The sequence below is a fragment of the Hylobates moloch genome, unplaced genomic scaffold, assembly GCF_009828535.3.
Source record: "Hylobates moloch isolate HMO894 unplaced genomic scaffold, HMol_V3 SCAFFOLD_3, whole genome shotgun sequence".
In the NCBI taxonomy this organism is placed as follows: Eukaryota; Metazoa; Chordata; class Mammalia; order Primates; family Hylobatidae; genus Hylobates; species Hylobates moloch.
Genome location: NW_026652278.1, coordinates 53,975,536 through 53,997,938, shown reverse-complemented (window position 1 = coordinate 53,997,938; position 22,403 = coordinate 53,975,536). Strand labels below are relative to the sequence as shown.

Sequence of the window (22,403 nt, the reverse complement as noted above, 5' to 3'; positions counted from 1 at the left end):
GCATCAGTTTTATAACTGTGTTTACCAGAATAGAAATAAAAACAAGTCACCACTAATCATTTTCCCTTATGTACATAAAGAATGAGGGCAGGGGAAGGACTGTCCTCTTTTGCTGAGAGAACAGACAGGAAGAATGAGTAGGACATGACTCTACAAACCTCATAAGTGGTTGTCATTGTGGGCTTATAGGACACATGATTGGCCCTTCTCAACTCCTTGATAGTTTCAGCTGGCATGGATTTAGAAAAACCCAGGCCACTCCAGGTATTTGTGGGTGTTCTGACCTCCGTCACCACTGGTTTCTTTAACATAGCTTTGGAAACAAAATAAAACCAATGCTTGGTATGTTTAATGCATTTCTTAAATAAAATACTGATGATAAGTGTCATTTCTTTGATATATGTGAAGCAATTATCACTGAATGTTATTTCTTAGCACAAAATGCCTAAAAATATCTTAATGAAACATTTTATCCAAAGTAATGATAAATGAAAAATGCTAAATGATTTCTTAATTTGTCTAATGCTAAACCATTCAACAAAATACATTCAACAGAATTTATGCAACTTGAACCCAAATATTCTAGGTTTCTTTTTATGAGTTTTCAAGTTCTCAATTCATCATGAGTACTCAAAAAACATTTGTGAGTGTACTAAAATATAGTCAAGTGTAAGTTATTAGTGTATTACATACCTTTGGTGGCTAATAGCTTCTTCTGTTCATAGTCAAATGCCTGAAAATGAAACAGAAAATACCTTTATTGACAGTCTCTCCAAATGTCATGCCAATACTCCATGGTTAGAGAACAAAGGTTTTGACTGTGTTCCACGAATCTGCCTGAGACATACATCAAGCTTTGCACAATAATGCCACAGAAATCCAAGGTATATCTGTAAGTTTAAACATGCTTCCAACACTAATTAATTAGTAATAATAAATTACCACTTCTGACTTTAAGGTTGACTTTAAGAGCTAGAATTTTTCCTTAAAAAAAGAAAAAAAAATCTCATTTACCATAAATACCTAGCACACCAGAGCCAATGTCTGCTAGAGTATAGTGAACAGCCTACTAATAATAATGTGGGTTTTGAAAGAATACATTTCCAAAATGCTGTCGTGTATCTATTGGCCCCCTTAGGGTCTCAAAAATCTCCTCTTCATTTAGATAAGCGTGGCCTGAAGTGGTATGATGTCAAGATAACTTAAGAAATTATTTAACCTAACTGGCATAGTCTTTGCGTTTGAAGTGAGATAAATGGCAGATGTCTAACTTTAATTTATAATGACATTAAGCAATGCCATAAAATTAAACCTAGTTACTGTTTCTTGCACAGGGCTAGGATAGCACCATTGATTCATTCCACTAAAACTGAATGAGTAACTACGATGTAGTCAAGTCTATGTGAGGACCAAGATAGATCATTTTGAAGAAAGTAGTGTAGATACAGCTACATTTCAAGTCTCTTCTGAGTGTTATCAACTCCCCAATTTAGGAACTAGCTAAGACTTGATCTAAGCATGTCTCAAAGGCCTACCAGAAGGACCAAAGGCCAATTGGAAAGAGCTCTTTAACCAGAAACACTACACCATCATATATAAGGTACTTATATAATCTATGGTCTGAAACGGGACATTTCTGAAGGTGAAATGTGCTGTGAATAGCAATTAGGCCAGGATAATAAAAGTAAATAGGGGCTGTCCCAGACAAACAAGGACATGTGGTAACTAAAAACACAGCCATGTATCAGGAAAGTCAGATTTTTAGATAATATTTTTGATGAAGTTTTTAAATCCTAGGACTAAAATGGCATTGGGAGTTAAAATCAATTTTTAATTATTAATGCCTAAAGGCAAGGTATACGGAGAACCTAAATTTACTTGTTCAACAAATATTCATTGAGGGCCTACTGGTTAAAGAGACTATGCTCAGCTTTGTGGAAGAATACAACAACGAATCAAAAATAAGCTACAGCCTCGATGACTTGCAGTTTTTTTGTTTTTTTTTTTACACAGAGTCTCGCTCTGTTGCCCAGGCTGGAGTGCAGTGGTGCAATCTCAGGTCACTGCAACCTCCACCTCTCGGCTTCTATCTCGGCCTCCCAAGTAGCTGAGACTACAGGCACCCACCACCATGCCGGGCTAATTTTTGTATTTTTAGTAGTGACAGGGTTTCACCATGTTGGCCAGGCTGGTCTCGAACTCCTGACCTCAGGTGATCTGCCCACCCTGGCTTCCCAAAGTTCTGCGATTACAGGTGTGAGCAACTGTGCCTGGCTGATTTGCAGTCTTAGGAGGGTTAGGAAAGAGAAATAACTATAAAATAAATTAGAAACTGAAATAAGCATAAAAAGAGAGCTGGGGATACAGCACTCCAAGAGCAATCAGGAGATAGAGATCATTTTCAGCCAAGGAAATCAGGCCAAGTTTTCAATCTTTCTCCCTGTCAATGCTCAGTGAATATTATCATTGATTTCTTAGTGATTTTAAGAGTCAACTGTTCACTAACAACATAAATACATCTAGTTAGACTGAAACTCAAACATTAAGAACATGCTCATCCATCCTAAAAGAAAGAAGCAAGAAACTGGTTCACTGCAGGTATAAATCTGATGGAAAAGGTGACAAGAACCACAAGACAAAAACCATTAAAAGATTATAAAGGGGATTTGATATTTGTTAAATAAATTGTAATTCATATTAACTGAAAATACATCCACCAGAGAAAATATAATAAATGTCTTTTTTATTTTATTTATTTTTAATTTTTGAGACAGGGTCTCGCTCTGTCTCCCAGGCTAGAGTGCAGTAGTGCAATCTTGGCTCACAGCAACCTCTGCCTCCCAGGCTCAGGTGATCCTCCCACCTCAGCCTCCAAGTAGCTGCCACCATGCCCTGCTAATTTTTTAGAATTATTCTGTAGAGATGGGGTTTTGCCACGTTGTCCAGGCTGGTCTCAAACTCCAGGACTCAAGCAATTCACCTGCCTTGGCCTCCGAAAGTGCTGAGAATATAGGCGTGAGCCACCGTGCTCAGACTTAAATATCTTTTTTAAACACTGACACATTATAAAGGCCATGCCTTTTATTTAAAAGAAATTTCATCGAAAAACTTAGGAAAATGTTCCAATGCAAAAGATTAAAAAAACAGAGAAGGAGGACTAAACTGCAGATTGCACTGGAATTAAAGTAATATAGTTTGGCTCCATGAATTAATTTCTTCGACACATCTATGAAAGCTTTTCTTTTTCTAGGATTTTGTGGAACGTTCTTCCTCTTTGTTGGTGGTGAAAGATAAAACAGGTAAGTCTACTCAGCAATTCTGGTCTGACATCAAATGTTTATAGGCATCTCTAAAAGCACAAAGCACAAATCCTTATCTTTCATATTGTCATCTATAATTTCTGCATTTTCATGGTCAATAGTCTATTCTGAGTAATTAGCCTAATAGTTTGAAAATGGATACACAGGAAGTTCCTATTGAGGAAGCTGTTTAATCATAAAAATTATTTAAAGGAAGTTGTTTTTATAATCATAAAAAATCTGTGAACCAACATAACCATCAATAATATTCATCATCTACTTTCAAAGAACACTCCACATTCGTTATTCTCATAACTATCTTTAAATGGCACCAAACACATTTATCATCTTCATTACATAGAAAATAGTATATCTATTTATCCAAGACTATGTCATGAAGCAATAATACTTAGAAATGCAGTCCCGCAAACTCATCTAAAAATTTTTTAAGTAACACATGAATAATGTTGTTTGCATAAGACAGTGACACAGACCATCCTGCACCATTTTTAATATATTTTAAAGAATTCTCACTTAAGCTAAATACTGCTTTTCATTTTTAATGTTTATAGCAAGCTAACTGCTACATATATATTTAAATTTCATTTTGAATGTAGCACAGAAGGAAAACCTAATTTCTGCACTACTACTAAACACTCACTGAATTCTCCATACCAGAACCTAAACACGTGACATTTGAATGGCTTTCCTATTTTATTACCATTACCTGCATGTTGACATATGATGACCGTGGAGCAAGATGGGCCCTTTCGGAGTTTTGCTGGGCAGCTGCTGCCCTCTCTGCAGCGCGCTCACTCCCTGGAGCCTTCTTGTCAGCCAAAGGGCTTTCAGTAGCACTCAGTTCAGGGTCTGAGAGCAACCTGTCAGTGCTGCTGTGAAATAAGAGTGTGGAATTTAACACTCCACTATATATACAAATGTACTGAATGTTTCCTACATGCCACATTTACTATGCCTGTTTACCATCATCAGCTATTTACACAGTCTCTCATTTAATCCTCACAACAATGCTATGACACAGGTACTATTGTTATCCCCACTTTGTGGATGAGGGAAGTACACTGTCCAAGGTCATACCTCTAATGTGAATGGTAGAGATGGAATTTGAAATTGGGCACTCTGACTGTAGGGCTAAAACTTGAAACTATTTCATGATGCACATTCAAACACAGTATATATAGTATATATGGTATACTGCATATGATATAGATGGAATAGATGTACAGATGAGATTTCTAATTTTTATACATCAAGGAGACATCAATGATTCATCCATGCAAAGTCTAAACAGAGATCCAGTCAATTTGAAGGCATGTAGATGATCCAATTCATGTGTATGAAATATGTATATGATGGTAACAAATAAATGTAGCAGATAAGAAATATTCTTCAAAGTCTGTTGAGGGGGACAGGCAGAGCATAAAAGTGCTTCTTACAATGAGCAGCAAATATGTGAATTACAACACATGATATGTACAGAATGTATGCACCTCAAGTTCAAATCTAACTGCACCTTAGACTCAAAATAGGGATTGCAATATCAATCAAGAACTGGTTTGTTTATTCATTCATGATTTTATTTGTTCAACTATTCAGTTGCTGTGCCAAGGGAATTTAGAGGAATTTAGAAAAGTATTTTGGGAATACAAAAAGAGGGACAATGAACTTCGCTTGACAAAAGTTGACAGAGGCTACAGAAAGGACATTTGAACTGGGAACTTAAGAGCATCTGCAAGTTGTCTGGTGCCAAAGGCCAGGAAAACAGCAACTCAGAGGGAAGAGCATAAGTAAAGCAAAGGAAGCAGGCAACACAGACCATTGGTGGATTTGAAGCCAGAGTGTGACAAGATTAGACCTGTTTTTGAAAGTAAATTGCTGGAGCAAAATAAAGGATAGATCAAGCTAATAAAAGACTGGAGGCAGGGAGATCTTTCTGGAGGCTGCAGCTTAAGCCAGAAGATGATGATGAGAAGGTTCGGGACATACTCAGTGATGACAAGAATAGGTATCTATTTTAGATGCTTCAACAGTTTCAAGGAAGTAAAACTGTTTCTTTAGTCTATAATAAGAACGTTAATTTGGGGTAATAGTGCCATGTAAAGAAAAACACAGATAAAGGAGAATTGGACAACGGTGGGTAATAATGATTGACCAAAGAGTTCATAAAGGAAAATGGATTTTAGTAAGAATGGGAGGAAATAAAACCATGTATGCTAATCTTTGCACAAAGACACTCTAGAAGGGTATACCAGGAACTAATAAGATAGCAGAGGAAATCAGGTGGACGGAATAGGTGGGAACAAAACCTTACACTGTGGAAACTGCCCAAAACTCATGGAGGAAAAAAAAAACAGTAAGGACGATACACTTTAACTGTGCTATGGTAAGGAAGACTTATATTTAATATTTAATACAACTTATGTATTTATAACCAAAGTGATTTGGAATAAACAAAGTCATGATAATGTCAAGCATTTATTTAAAAGTTTGCAATTAACTACCTTGGGAAAAAAGAGAGCCACAGTAAGAAAGAAATTCAAAGCCAAACGAAGGAGAATTCACAGTGGGAACATTTCTAACAGCAAAAATCAGAGAATAAAAGTGGCCCTGCTGATTACTGAAGAGCAGAGAGAATGCTACAGTTTCAGAGTAATAACAGATGGTTTAGAGGACACAGATATAAATCAATTCATTAAATGGGGAAGGGACTACAGAGAAGACAGAGAAGGGTGAAAATTATCAGATATTATTCCTTAATATTTTTTTTTAAAAAAGGATAAAATGAAAACACCCATGGATGAGATCAAACATGACTTGAATCAAAGAGTACTAACTATAGAGTTGAGAACAAATATATATCATTTCAAAACATCAAGGGCTCTTTTAAGATTAAAATACATACTGTAAGTGTGAGTTTTTCGTGCCTTGCAATAGTTCCACTGTCTGCCTTTTGGCACAGGAAACCTTGGAGGGACACAACATCTGTTTCAAGTCACCAGCATTCCCAGAATGGGAAGGACTTCGAGGCATGCCTACTTCAACAAAAGCATCATTACAACCTGCAGAGGAGAAGGAAAAACAAGTGAAACACCTAAACAACAGCACCTTCCAGTTGACAATTATCTGCAATGGAAACAAATCAGAACCCTACTCTATGGAGACATGATTAACCTGACAGAGACCTCTTCCATCTGCAAAGAAACACCTTAACAAGTTCAGGTTGTCACAAAAACTCAATTTGAAGAGAAGACCCGCATATATTTTAAAGATTTGGTGGGGAGGTGGTAAAAAGGTTATAAAAAGATACTCTACTTGGGGGAACTATATATGTAACATTTAGTAAGTTGATGCTTTTCTGCTACACAATTACCTTCACTTTAATTCAGGAACTTACAATGTAATGGGGAAATGATTCTTTCTGTGGAAAGTGCTTTTCAGTTAATCTTTCACCATGCTCTTTGAAATTTTATTCAGGATGTTGTCTTTCCACATAATTGAGGTAGGATGAATCATAGCTGTTTAGCAAAACCAACTCAAAAATCACTGCATAGACTCTCTACAACCTCCTTTTTCCAAATAACAACCAAAATAAATTTCAGAAGGATATAGTTCCCGACCTTCAGTGGGGCTTGATTTGGGAGATGTCTGCTCAGACCCACTTGTCTGGATGGATGGATCCCCGTGATTTGCACTTAGCACTTTTTCTCCAAGTGATGAAGTGGATATTGCACCATATTTTATATTTGGAGACTAAAATAATAATAGAAAATAACATATAAATACGGTCACAATTTTACAGAGAGTCAAATCAAGAACACAATCCCATTTATAACAGCCACAAAAAAGAAAACCACCCTGGAATACTTCTAACTAAGGAGATGAAATATATCTACAAGGAGAACTACAAAACACTGCTGGAAGAAATTGTATGTGACACAAACAAATGGAAAAACATCCCATTCTCAGGGATCAGGAGAATCAATATCATTAAACTGGCCATATTGCCCGAATTAATATACAGATTCAATGCTATTCCTATCACACTACAAACATAATTTTTCCCAGAAATAGAAAAAACTATTCTAAAACTCAGATGGAACCAAACAAGAGCCCAAATAGCCAAAGCAATCTTAAGCAAAAAGAATAAAACTAGAGGTATCATACTACCTGACTTCAAACTATACTATGAGGCTGCAGAAACCAAACAGCATGGTACTGGCATAAAAATAATAGACATATAGACCAAGGGAACAGAATAGAGAATCCAGAAATAAAGCTGCACATCTACAACCATATGATCTTCAACAGAGTTGACAATAACAAGCAATAGGGAAAGGAATCCATGTTCAGTAACTGGCGCTGGGAAAACTGGCTAGCCATATACAGAAGAACGAAACCAGATCCCTACCTTTCACCGTATATAAAAATTAACTCAAGATCAGTTAAATATGCAATTTCCCCATGTAACAAACCTGAATATGTGCCCCCTAAACCTAAAATAAAAGTTGAAAAAAATAAATAAAATTCATTTTAGGTGACAATTTAAACATGTTGTAACTTTACCAGGGGTTTATCTCTTACAAACAGCAGAGATCACACACACACATTCCAGCATGTTTTAACTTTACCAGGGGTTTGTCTCTTACAAACATTAGAGATCACACACACATTCTAGCAGAAAGCCATTACCTGTGCATGTCCATTTAAAGCAGCAGAGATTTTTTTGCCTTCGGTCTGCATACTGTTGATATGGACATCAACAGGAGTCAAGCCAGGAGGGGGAGATGGAGCCGTGTGCCCATAGGTGGGCACTCCAGACAACAAAATATTGGTCAATGTGCCTTGGGCAGTAGATGGAATCATAAGGTGTGGTATAGCAGAAAAACCTACAACAACATTTTATGATGACAGATATTAGGAAGAAACTCAGATTCAACTATTATTTTTATTAACAATAAAAATATCATTTTTGTTGCTGCAAGTTCAGAAAAGAATTCGATTTTGACACCTCTGTAAACAGAGGTACTATTTACTACAAAAACACAAAAGTGTTAAAATCAGACAACACTATGGAGAATATTTAATCCAACCCTCTCATTGTACAGATGTAGATGACTACCAGCAAGTTACTCCAACTAGAACCTAACTACCAGGTCTGCCTATCACATTTGAAGATGGTATTTCACTTGTATGAAAAACTCAAACTGCTTTGCTGTGCTTCATTTTAACTAATTTACATATCAGGGAATTTCTGTTTCAATGGAGTATGCTTCGAACCCTAATTTTGCCCTAAGAAAACTGAGCCATTCATAAATTTTATTTAAAAAACTGGTAACACCTAAGAATACACATCTTGGAATACACTTAAATAATACTGACCTGTGGCACTTGAAGTATTAGCAAGTGGGGGTGCCCATAATGTGGGGCTGGGTGTACCAGAACTTGGACTTTGCAAAGGACTGACTGAGCTATTAAGAGCATTCAAGAGTGAGTTTGGGGTTGTTGAAGTGTTCAGAGATAAGGTGGTGGGTCCCAAAAGACCTGCAACAAATGAATATATAAAGTCAATTCACATAAATTTAAGATTTTAAAACAAAGATGGCACCAATATTGCCATTGGGAATGCACAATATAATCTGATATTTTCTAAATATAAAATACGGATGACAGATTTTCTTTCAAATATTCACATGGGTTTTGCATCATACAGCTCCAACAGAGGAAGCAGCTTATCCACAAAGAGTTGCTATCAGAAAATGGAAGATAGGTGTGCCCAGACCAGGATGGCAGTTAGGGTCATTGAACATCACCAGGTGCTTTACTTTCATGTCAGCTACCCAGGATGAACAAAATTCTGCTCAAGTGGAGACTCATTTTTATTCTTCTGCATAACTCATTTGTCATCTGCTTACAAACAAACCCTTTTCAAACTACTCACATGTAGCAGCGACTAGGGAATGCTTTCCTGTGGTAGGATAGATCTATTTGTCCCCGCTGCAGATAGGGTAGGCTACCGGAACAGTTCCTAAATGTATTTCAAAACATATACATGACTTCTCTGGGCTCCATCTCAACGATGAAAATTTCTTCAGGAAAAAATATTGTTTTTTTTGTTTGTTTTTTTTTTGTTGTTGTTGTTGTTCTAAGGAGTCAATGCTTGATTTAAATAATGAAATTTTCCTTCGGGCATTTAAAATATGTTCTAGAATGAAATGTGGATTTGTATACAAGTTTCCAGGAATACATGTAAAGCATAAAGTATATAACAGGATAGGTATAGCAATGAAAACATTTTAAAAATTCGGTTACTGAATCTTTGCTCACTTGTTTTCTCTCTAGTGCAGGAGGAACTCGGTTCTTGCTAAGTTACCTAATTGGCATTTCCTGACTCACAGTCGTCATTGCTATGTTATTATGACTCTGTTCAGGTCCCAGTGGAAGGAACAACTTTGGTAGATTAGGGGCCAAGATAAAAAAAAAAAATCTTTCTTTAATGATGTCTAGGCCGGGCTACTTGGAAAATCAATCATATAAGAGTATCAAATTTTTTAAAAGTTAAAAGCAAGAATAGCTATTGGAAAAAAATTTTAAAGACTGGAAGAATAGCTATTGGAAAAAAAATTTTAAAGACTGCTGAGAGTATTCTTTTTTGTCTCAAATCAACACTGAATGATCCAGGATGATTTGCTAGGAATACTGATTAAGGAAAATAAATGCAGCTGAGAAACGTGCAGGAAAGAAATAAATCTAGCAAAACTGTAATATAGCAACTAACTTCAGCCTATGAAATAGCAATCCATAGATGAGGACATAAATATCACCATGACTATTAAGCAGCTCATTCTACTTTCTTGACTAAAGCTCTGAGATGATGACGTTTGTTCATTCTTCTATTTTCTATTCCTCACATTAGATAGAAATACAGGTCTGACCTCTGGCTAGATTTCCTTTGTGTCTGGGTAAGGCAGGCCTAACCACTGGAGATGCGGGTTCTGCTTATTTTCACCCCACTCCACACCCCTCATACAGATTTGCAATTACTTTTTAAAAAGCAAACTGGATAATCTTTATCTCTAGGGACTGATGGCAATATTGCAAATGCAGGAGAGAACAAACATAAATTACAGTCAGCATGCTTACTTCAATCTCAATGGCATTCTTAATTTAGAACAAACACAGCCACTGAAAATAAAATAGTCAGACCTTGATTATTTATGCAAACATGGGAAGAATCTGGGTAACAAACCCACAGAGATTAAGAAACCCCAAAATGGATTGATTCAGGTTGTATGGCTTTTCACCTGATCTTAGAGCCCAAAGGAAAAAAAAATAGCCTTTAAATGTAGACCCAAATGGTAGAAAGAAAGGGAACCAGATAAGCATTTCCCCAGTGACTGAGACGCGCTGTAATAATAAATTGTATACCTAGTCCAGTGAGTCCAAGGCCTGCTGAAGCTAAGATATCCAGGCTGGGACATGCCAGGCCGGCAGGGCAGGATGCTGGGGATGGACTGGTTGCTATGGTAACCCCACTGCTTTCAAGTCCGAGGAGACATTTCCTTGCTTCATACATATTTAACGCATTTCGCTCAACACTTTTCACAATCACAGACTATGAAAACACATAATGGGGGAAAAAAAGTGACATGCAAGTAGTCTACAATGAATGGGGGAGGGGAGGGAGGTGGAAAATGAATACGCTAATAAGAATTCCACTCAAGGGACATATCAATGCTGCTTTTAAATCATCTGCAAATTCTAACCACTTAGTGCTTAAGATTACTCCTTTTGGTAAAACCCTAAATTATTAGTTACCATTTATTGGGCATGTTCTGAGTTCCAGGAGCTGTGATAGTAGCTGCATGTATGTTCCCATTCTCAGCAAAACCTTATAGGGTGGGAATCATTATTCATATTCAGTGAAGTTAAGGGACTTAGCCCAGGTCGTGGCACGGCTGTGAAGGGGCAGCAAGAGGATGGGAACTTGGGTTCCCTTTTTACAGCCTCTCATCTTTACACTAAAGCTTCCCCCTTGCATCTTGTCATTACATACCAAATCAAACTTGTGACCACATATAAACTGCATAATCATCATCACTTATGTTTGACATTTATGGTTTACTAGTTAGCTAACAGACCTTGAGGTATGACTATTCCTCATTGGTGACATATCTATGGCAAAGCTTATGGTAAAAAAAAAAATTCTAAATAATAAATCATTTTTCTTCTTCAATGGACTCATCAAGAAAATTTGAAATGTGAACTCAAAGGGGAAAGCCCTCAATGGACCAAAAAAAAAAAAAAAAATTGTGGCTGAGAAAGCGGTTAAAGCAGTAGTTAGAATGGGGGCCAGCTGGGCATAATTAAATGGCCCTGGGATGCTGCAAGGCTTTGGAGTTCTCATTTACAATCTATTTTTCCCTGACTTCTGCTCATTTCTTAGTGAACTCCTGGAATTCTTCTGACTGTCCATCTTAATATGCACAAGCCCTCTAATGTCTCTCCTGTCTTTAACTTTTAGTCCTGGTATCTACAGTGATTCTGGTCAACTCAAATTAGTCACACATGAAGCTTCATGATACATAAAATTAATGTCCTGTTCCCTAACTTTAAACTCATTATATCAAGTTCACTTAGAATCAATGCTATCTTTTCCTTTAAAGTTTTCTTTTGGAGAAGGCAAGATCATTTTTCTTCAGTTGGACAGCGATTACCACATTATTTACATATACCAAGTTATATAAAATACATATTATATATACACCATTCTACACATGTAAGATTTATAGTTTCAAAATTTAAAAATGGTGTTATTTTCTTGTTTCTGATTTTTGTTAAATAGAACATTTCCCTTGTTTACTTTGTTCCATTCTCCTTTCTATTGCCCCAAAGGCAACTCATCATGATTTTTGTGTGCATCCTTCTAGACAATGCTTTATACTTAAAAATGTATAGACATATATATACACATATATACACATATATATATATATACACACACACACATAAAAATGCTGCCATTGAATACATACTACGATGCAATATACTTTTTTTACTTAACACCATTCTCGTGTTGACTCCTGGTGCAAAGGTGTTTTCAGAGTGTATAATCAGAAGCAGAACTACTGCAGGTAGGGGAATCAATATCTTAGAATAATGGGATGATAAGAAATCGCTCTTCAACAACAATACTAATGTAGAAACATTCCTCTTTCCTCATTCTTACTAGCACTTAATAAAAGATTTATTCTTAGCTGGGCACAGTGACTCATACCTGTAATCCCAGCACTTTGGGAGGCTGTGGTGGGTGGATTGCTTGAGCTCAGGAGTTCAAGACCAGTCTGGGCAACATGGCCAAACCCCATTTCTACAAAAAGTACTAAACATTAGCCAGGTGTGGTGGCACATGCCTGTGGTCCCAGCTACTTGGGAGGCTGAGGTGGGAGAACCACCTGAGCCCAGGAAGTCAAGGCTACAGTAAGCCACGATCACACCACTGTACTCCAACCTGGGTGATGAAGTGAGACCCTGTCTCAAAAAAAAATGATTTATTCCATTAAATTTTTACTCTACATGTAGTTACTGAAATTTTACAACACTCTGAGGAGAGGTTCCAAGAACGCTGAACTTGAGACAGTTCAGTCCTTAAAGTATTTACAAAAAAGCACAGGCACCTCTTCTTTAACTCTCCAGGTTGTGTAGGAGATGGCATATAGTAAGTAGTCTAAACAATTTCTGAATTACATTGGACATGTACACAAAGACACACACACACACACACACACACACACACACAACATGTAAGTAGCCTTATCAATTCTTGGGTAAGTCAGTAAAGCTTCAAGTTACCAGGTTCCAAATTAAGAACAAATGTTCTTTCCTTCTCATTTAACTATGGAAAAATAATGGTTACTCTAAATGGACTGCAAAAACCAACACATATATAAAGAAAATGATGATCTATAATGAATACTGTTACAAATTTATATTAGATAACTAAATATATAATGACATATATATTATACAAGTTGAGTATCCTTTATCTGAAATGCTTGGGACCAGAAGTGTTTTAGATTTGGGGTTTTGGGGGATTTGGGAATATCTGCACTGGTTGGTCATCCCTAATATGAAAATCCAAAATCTAAAATGCTCCATTGAGCATTTCCTTTGACTGTCATGTCAATGCTCAAAAAGATTCAGCTTTTGGAGCATTCCAGACTGGGGATATTCAACCTGTATAGAGTAATAGTTTCATGTATATGCAAATACATGCTTGTATGCAAAATAAAACTATACAGCATATGATATGATACATAATTCTCTGGGTTCAGACTCTGAACCAACCTTGCTTGGCTGTTTGGGCTTTGGTTTAATACTGATGAAGACATCAAGCTGTTCCATCAACTGCGCAATGAATTGTGGATCTACTTCAATTTCTTCCTTCATATCAAACATCAACACAAGAGGAAGACAACCCTAGAAAATGTCATAATAGAATGTGTAGGAGGTAAAAATTTAATCATTTAAACACCTGATAATTTAACACGCCTACAAATAATGCATTATTTTACAGATTTAAAGACTAAACTGAAGTATTAAAGCTGAATTATATAAGTTCACATAGCTTAGAGGACAGGTGTGGCATTAACGTTGAGGGGGAGAAAACCATTTTTGGATGACAAAATTGTATGTCTTAAGTTTCTGTTTTTGGCCCTGGACTTTTTTTATCCACTGTGCACCTTGGAAAATTCCTTTATTCTCTAACTTCAGTTTTGTTAGTTATGCTAGAAACTAGATTCTCGACTACATCAAGAGTACTAATCTTTGCCTTTGCTCAATGACTTCCAGTGGCAGCTTTTGATTGTATTTCGAATGAAAACTAAACATGATCGAGCATTTAAAGAGTTCCACATTTTAGCCCAGACTTGCTTGTTCAGCCACAGATTTATGTCTGTATGTCTTCCCCTTCCTCCAGGTTAGGCCAGCCTCTCAACGATCCTTTAAGAGGATCTTGTACTTTGGTATCTTAACTCAGGGGTCCCCAACCTTTTTGGTACCACAGACCGGTTTCACAGAAGACAATTTTTTCATGGACCAGGGGAGGGGGAGGGAAGGCGGGATGGTTTCAGATGATTCGAGCACATTACATTTATTTGACACTTTATTTCTATTATTATTACATTGTAATATATAATTAAATAATTATACAACTCATCATAATGTAAAACCAGTGGGAGCCCTGAGCTTGTTTTCCTGCAACTAGATGGTCCCATCTGGAGGTGATGGGAGACAGTGACAGATCATCAGGCATTAGATTCTCCTAAGGAGCATGCAACCTAAATCTCTTGCATGCACGGTTCACAATAGGGTTCATGCCCCTATGAGAATCTTAAGCCACTGCTAATCTCACGGGAGGTGGAGCTCAGGCAGTCATGTGAGTGATGGGAAGCCTCTGTTAATACAAATGAAGCTTCCCTTGCTTACCTCGTGCTGTGTGGCCTAGTTCCGAACAGACCACTGAGCAGTACTGGTCTGGTCCGTGTCCCGGGGATTGAGGACCCCTGTCTTAACTCATCAAAGGCTTCTTCACCAATATAAATCCTACTTAACCTAATGCAGCTTAAACCTTTCCTCCTTCCTGGAGTAAATTGTTACTACTGTCCCTTCTTTTAACTACCTCATTTTTTAGATTTTTTTTTCTCTAATGCCCTACTCACAGCCTCTGATCTACTGAGTCTAGGAACAATGTAATATACTTTCTCTGATGCACAGAATTTCCAGTGTTAGCCCACTGGGTGCTGGAATTTGTAAATGGATATCAGGAGAGGTTACCATTAAGCATACTAGGATTAAAATGAATTACTAAGCCGGGAACCATGGCTCATGCCTGTAATCCCAGCACTTTGGGAGGCTTAGGTGGGTGGATCACTTGAGGCCAAGAGTGCGAGATCAGCCTGGCCAACATAGTGAAACCCCATCTCCACTAAAATTAAAAAAATTAGCCGGGCATGGTGGCATATGACTGTAATCTCAGCTACTCGGGAGGCTGAGGCATGAGAATCACTTCAACCCAGGGGGCACAGATTGCAGTGAGCTGAGAACATACTACTACACTCCAGCCTGAGCAACAGAGTGAGAACTTGCCTAAAATAAAAAAAGAAAAAGAAATATAATACTATGCTCCATTTCTCCTGTGGAATAAATTGATTTTTTTTTTTTTTTTAATGGAGTCTTGCTCTGTCACCCAGGCTGGAGTGCAGTGGCGCAATCTTGGCTCACTGTAACCTCCCCATCTGGGGTTTGAGCAATTCTCCTGTCTCAGCCTCTCGAGTAGCTGGGATTACAGACCTTCACCACCACGCCCGGCTAACTTTTCTGTGTATTTTTAGTAGAGACGGGGTCTCACCATATTGGCCAGGCTGGTCTTGAACTCCTGACCTTGTGATACGCCTGCTTTGGCCTCCCAAAGTGTTGGGATTACAGGGGTAAGCCACCGTGCCCAGCCAGAAAGTGATTTTTATAAGAATAGTGCTATACAAAATGGTGATGGTATTTAAAATATGGGTTAAAGCCTTTTAATTTCTCCTTCAGTTATTTCAATGTTGTGCAATAATATGAGTCATTATTTTTGGCAGGTATGGTCAAAGTATAAATGTGCATTAATAACTGTAGAGAATATTTGAAAAATTTCACGAACTAAAAAATAGCATCTAAAGAACTTGTAAAGCAGAAAAAAACATGAAGATTAATTACAACAATTCTTGGATATAAATATAAATCTGACTTGTAGTACAGTATATTAAAAATAACCTGATAAAATAAGCTTGGCTAAAAAAATCATTCACAACAAATTTCTTAAAATCATGGATTACAATCTTACTGATTCCAACAAGTTCTCATCTGTCAGAAGAATGGAACCAACAATAAAAATTTAGATTTTCTGAAAGTTTCTCAAAAATAAACTCTGCAAGTTAATAATAGTAAATGTCACACCTGAGGCTTACTGATTCAAATGCCACTAAAGGTCAAGCACTGAATGAGAGAATACAATGGTGTTTTTAATACAAATATTTGTGAGCCCAGCATCATGTCCATCCATTTTGTTACTATATTATCAACCCATACACTAGGATATTTCATTTCATTTCATTTATTTCATTTTTGAAATGGAGTCCCCCTCTGTCGCCCAGGCTGAAGTGCAGTGGTGCCATCTGGGCTTACTGCAACCTCTGCTTTCTGGGTTCAAGCGATTCTCCTCCCTCAGCCTCCTGAGTAACTTGGACTACAGGCACCTGCCACCACATCGGCTAATTTTTATATTTTTAGTAGAAACGGGGTTTCACTATGTTGGCCAGGCTGCTCTCGATTTTGACCTCAAGTGATCTGCCCACCTTGGCCTCCCAAAGTGCTGGGATTACAGGCATGAGGCACTGCGCCTGGCCAAGGGGTTTTAAACAAATATGGGAATGATAGAAATATTGCAATTATAAATTAGAAGTAGTAGAGTAGTATTGAATTATAACATATAACTTTGCTTTTCTTCCTTCAATAAGTGACACTCAAATTTGTGGCTTAAATAGTATTTTTTAATTGTGTCAAAGATTTATGAAATGTACAAATGTTTTGGGCTGACAAAATCTGTCTTTGATGGTGAAATTTAAATAGTATTTTTACTTTTCTGTTTAAACAGAGGACTTTTTTTTTTTGCCAAATACAAACTGCACACTAATATTACAGGTCAGATGAAAACAGTCACCTTCCATCCTTGCCACAAAATGCAGTCAAGTATTTCACTATAATTCTCTTCTGTGTTTAGTCTAAGTTAAAAAGAAAACACTGAAATAAAATTACATATGCAATGAAATTAAACCTGTTGAGGCACTATGAACCTTACTCTTCTAGTTTATTTCCTTTTAGCAAGAAACTTCCTTATTTGACAAGGCTTCCAGAGTGCTTTCTGAAATATCACATTAGTACAGTGCAAAAACATGCACTGTATCCAAAGAGGTTTAAAAAAATTGTAACACTTATTTCAGTAACCTTACCATGAGATATTGCCTTGCAAGACAGACAGACTCAATGGTGCCCTGGAGGTAGACAGTGGATTTCTTTTGTGGATTACTGGGATCAGGAAAGTGGATCTGAGCACCTGTTCTCTGCATGATATGTTTGATGTTGCTCCCATTTCGACCCATCATAAAGAGATGATGTTGAGCTGCAATATCTAGTTGTGTGCTCACAGGAATAGCTGATGCTAAGCTCCCAGCAAGATGTTCTAACAGCATGGCAGTTCCTTCCTAAGAGAAAAGGGTGGGAAAGAAATAATTCTATACATTAACTGTTCATATAGGGGGAAAGATTCTATTGCATTTCTAACAGCTATGGAAAAATACAGCATATTCTGCAAACCAAAATGTAGAATGAAGGAAAATTCTGGAAATCAAATTAGTCTAACATTCTTTAAAAATAAAACTCATATAACTTGTACATATAGGATGTGCAGAATTATCTGAATAATTTACCTTCACAGCACTAGTGTTATTCTGAGACCCTCGTACTATGACAGTAGCACCATACATTCGGGAACGCTGTTTAAATGATACTGAAATATTGTACGTTTGTGATATATGCTGAATAGAGGGGGAATTAGGATCAGGAACCGGTTGAAGAATTCCAGCAATTGGTAGCTCAAACATCAGCACCAAAGGAAGCAGCTCCTAAAATGAAATGATGAGAATCCAAAGCAGAGAGTTAAAGCATTAGACATTCAGACATGTGTATCATGTTCTTTTCTGAAGATGGATTTTAAAACATAAACTGCCCTTATAGATATTAAGTTTAGCTACATTATATAAAGTTTTTTTTTTTCCTTTCTGTTTTTTGAGTCAGAGTCTTGCTCTGTCACCCAGGCTGGAGTGCAGTGGTATCATCCCAGCTCACTACAGCCTCAACCTCCTGGGCTCAAGTGATCCTCTCACCTTGGCTTCCTGAATCAGTGGGACTACAGGCATGTACCACCATACCTGGCTAATTTTTAAAAATGTTTTGTAGAGACAGATGGGGTCTTGTGATATTGTCCAGGCTGGTCACGAACTCCTGGCCTCAAGTGATCCCCCTGCCTTGGCCTCCCAAAGTGCTGGGATTATAGGTGTGAGCCACCACAACTGGCCTACAAGTGTTTTTAAATGATGGGAGCCTTTTGTGAAACCTGGGAGTTTCTAACTCACATTGCCTGTGACATTTTTCCTTAGGCCTCTTTATGATCATTGAATAAAAACTAGAAAAACTGAGTCAGATAAAATCCAGAACATCTCTGAGAAACATTATCCGTGAAAAAAGTTTATAAATAACATAGAAACTCACTTTTTGAACATATACACTAAACATTTAGATAATGAATGCTAAGATAGATACTAAAATAACTTTTGCCACTATTTCCTACTGATTGAACATGATTTAGTTATAAAATGATAAATTATTATATTTTAATGCCTTATAATGCAAATGTTGCTGACATCAATTTACAATGTTAAAGTAATAAATAGTTACCCGAATTCTAACTCGGGCAGATTCTACTCCTGCTGGTTGTCCCGCTATAGATACCTATAAGAGAAGGAAAATACAGAGTTAGATTTATTTTAATCAAACTCACATCTGCTTTTCCAGTTCATCTATATGCTTGCTACTAAAAGTGTCATCCAGGGACAAATACAGAGGTATTATCCAGAAGCTTGTTAAAAATAAAGGATCTCAGGCCCTCATCCAGACCTGCTTAATCAGAATTTGCATTTTAACGAGATCCTCCGGTAATTTGTGTCAACTGATCTGTTTCACCCACTGGACTTACTGAAAGCCCCACAACCCCCAGGAGATCATCCTGCCCTCTTTATAATTACTCTTATTCACTGCATTTTCTCCGTTTTGCTTAAGCTCTTTGCATACCAGCTATATATCAACATTCAACGACAGAGCTATACTAGTTTCTGAAAATAGTGAACGTCTTCCATACCAGATGGTACACAATCATTGCTCCAACATCTACCTGGAGCTTTCTTCTGAAATCTCCTGGGCCTTCCCATGACCACTGACTCAAGTTGTTAGTCTTGGCACTGTGGTGGGGGGTACAGGGGCTCCAGGACACTGTTCTTAGGGCCAATGGTCATGCCATACCAGTTTTTAAGTATTCTGAATATTGTCTTTCTTTTTACTATAGCTTTCTGTCTAGTCCCTTATGTGCACATCCCACTATCACCATTAGTCCCTGTAGAGAAAAGACTACTTATTTATCTTTGTGGTTGACAGTTTCTAGTATTGTAACTAGTTTAGAAGAGAGAATACTTCCAAACATCACAAATAATACTATCTGTTCTTCAAGTACTGAAACCGCTTGCATGAGGACAGGTGAGTTCCATTTGCTGCCAAACAGAAGAACAAGCACAAATGTGTATAAACTACAGAGACATAATTAAGGCAATGTAAGAAGTCAGGTACTAATGCACTGCTCCTCAGAAGGTGATCTGGTGTGCAACAGAGGTATCTACTTCTAGGTCTCTGTAGACAGAACCAGGCAATGGATAGGTTCCTGGACTAGGCAAGCTTCCAGGTCCTAAATGATATGCTCTCTCGGCCTTTCTTTAAGGTTTTGTTTTGTGGCCATTACATCTTCCACTATTTTTTATCAATGATTTCAAGATCAAGAGTTTAGGGCCCATCTACAACTCATCTCCTCAAAAAAGCAAAGCACCTTCAATTTCCTTGCAGCAAGTTGTACAATCTACTCTGTATGTCATCTATGTGATTTTTTTTTTTTTGTCTCACCTCTCAGAAAAAAAAGATAGGCAAACTGAAAATTAAGGCTGTAATTCATCCCACAAAAGTTCATGTGAAAAGACAAACCACCTGGTTGCTTTTTTCTGCTTGGTTATTCCTGTTGGAATCTGGAAAGTGGATATGGCATCCGGTTTCTTCCATCACTTTTTTAATATTGTTGCCACCTTTGCCGATTACGTGTGAATGTTCTGTATGTGAAACATCCATCTTCAATGTGACTCGATTGCTCTATATGAAAATAATGTATTATTACTTGATGTATGCAAAAGGAAAGAATGATATCCTAAATGCCTTTCCCTCAAGGGAATGGTATTAACAAAAAGCAAGTCAGTGGGAAATCTTATTTCTTAATAAGATCATCTTAATCTATAAGTGTTCTCCTGCTATTAATTTCTCTGATTATAAGAAAAATTCTCATTTTAAGATAGATTTGTCAGAAGAAATAGAAAAATTTATTCTTTACCAAGATAATTTTTTGGAAAGAAGTCTTTAAATAAAGTCAGCTACAGTTAACAAATAAATTACTCAGTTTGTCTTTAAAGACATTATTCATAAAACATTTAATTCAAATAACTAAAAACAGATGAAAACACAATTACAAGATTGAAGATATGTATGCTAGTGGGACTGCATAACTAAGATGATACAAAACTAGAAATAATAAAGTTCAAAACTGTGAATAAGGAAGTTTTTACAATCACTGCTTTCACAACTCCTATATTACTATATATTGAACTTTACAAAGTAGATCTATTACTCTTGCTGGTAGAAAGAAGGGAGAAAGAGATCACAAAGTGCAGATAACTGGCCACAAAATGGCTTAAATAAAGAAATTCAAAGTACATTAGTTATATTAAAGCAAAATGTAAAATTCTAAGACATAATAAATAAAAATGCTGTGGTCATATTGGACTATATTTAATTTGGGGAATTTAGTGCTGTAAAATCATTAAAGACTGACATAAAATCCTTTCTCATTTAGAAGACTGTTACTGAAATTATTCAGTCTTTAAAAAGTAAAATCAAAATATCAAAATATGTTAAAAATAATTTTAAACCTCGTGAATTCTTAAGTTTTAAATTTATGCCCATTAAATATATTTTGATTTTTAAGTCTAGTTCTTTCGGTTTAACCTTTAAAACACAAAAAAATCCCCCTTTCCTGAAGAAAATTCTAAATTATTTAATAATTATCAGGGGAGTAATTTTTTTAAAAAACGTTTTGAAGAAAACCAACAGAGAACAGAAAGAAAGAATGAAAACAAGAAAGTGATCAGAGATCACTCTAATGAAATGCCAGGTGGCAAGACAAAGTGGTTAAGAATGAGACAGCCTGGATTTGAATCCCACCTCTCCACTTAACCGGCTCTAGGGTCCTGAACAAATTACTTAATACCTTTGTGCTGAGTCAGTTACGAGGATCAAACAAATTAATAAGTGTAAAATGTAGAGTACTTAGCGAAGTGCCTGGTATACAATAAGTGATTTAGATGTGTTTGTTAAAGAAAATAAATTCTCACAAATGAGTATAAATTTTTACATATTGAAATTTCCCTGTTATCTCTCTATACATATACTTACAGAGAGAGAGAGAGACATTACCGGATCACACAAAAGCAAGCATCAAATTTCATGCCATTACACACACCCAACACAGAGCTATATAGAAGATCATTCTGGTATTCTACTGACATCATAAAAGCAAATAATCTAATTCCCACAATCCTTATTACTTACTCTATATTAATCAGGGCCAATTTCTATTTCTGAAGGTGGTATACATGTACATGTATATATATATATATACACATACATACACAATACATATATATGTATGTAGATGTAGGTATATATAGTTGTGTGTGTGTGTGTGTATGTATAGTTCAATTACCCAGCATGAGAGAACCTATTCAAATATCAAACAGAACTTTACATCCACTGTAGAATCACATGTGCTTATTTTAAAACCCACCATTACTTTCTCCTGGTTTTTCTTCTCCAAATGGTTCTTTCATAACGGCATGAAGTAGCCCTTGCAGAGACAAGGTTCTGACATCTGAGTGTCCTTAACATTCACTTACTTTTGTGTCTAAGACAGACATGATCATTTCCTTGGCTTCTTTAACATCTTCTTTCTTTCCAGAAACCTTAATATGGGGATCTATAAGAAATGAGAAATAAAAGGCTTGTGTAAAACTCCCAAACTCTGTTTAAAATTGTTTTAAAAACTCTGTTTTAAAATGGACTTTAGAA

At 36.7% G+C, this 22,403-nt stretch overlaps 1 protein-coding gene across 6 annotated transcripts in view; it reads right to left on the bottom strand.

Annotated features, from left to right (window-relative positions):
• Positions 1 to 22,403, bottom strand: part of BICC1 (BicC family RNA binding protein 1) — a 327,983-nt gene that overhangs the window by 21,424 nt on the left and 284,156 nt on the right. For 4 of the 6 annotated variants that reach the window (XM_032137753.2, XM_058436260.1, XM_058436262.1 and 1 more), the window contains 14 exons: positions 22,232 to 22,311; positions 20,220 to 20,378; positions 18,870 to 18,923; positions 17,843 to 18,037; positions 17,366 to 17,617; positions 13,665 to 13,796; positions 10,746 to 10,932; positions 8,700 to 8,861; positions 8,010 to 8,206; positions 6,938 to 7,070; positions 6,223 to 6,379; positions 4,027 to 4,192; positions 694 to 733; positions 159 to 313 (listed from right to left, as the gene is read on the bottom strand). In XM_032137753.2, coding sequence (XP_031993644.1) covers positions 159 to 313; positions 694 to 733; positions 4,027 to 4,192; positions 6,223 to 6,379; positions 6,938 to 7,070; positions 8,010 to 8,206; positions 8,700 to 8,861; positions 10,746 to 10,932; positions 13,665 to 13,796; positions 17,366 to 17,617; positions 17,843 to 18,037; positions 18,870 to 18,923; positions 20,220 to 20,378; positions 22,232 to 22,311 — 2,069 coding nt within the window. The remainder of the gene's footprint in view (positions 1 to 158; positions 314 to 693; positions 734 to 4,026; positions 4,193 to 6,222; positions 6,380 to 6,937; positions 7,071 to 8,009; positions 8,207 to 8,699; positions 8,862 to 10,745; positions 10,933 to 13,664; positions 13,797 to 17,365; positions 17,618 to 17,842; positions 18,038 to 18,869; positions 18,924 to 20,219; positions 20,379 to 22,231; positions 22,312 to 22,403) is intronic. The other 2 variants (XM_058436258.1, XM_058436259.1) reach the window with 2 other exon arrangements.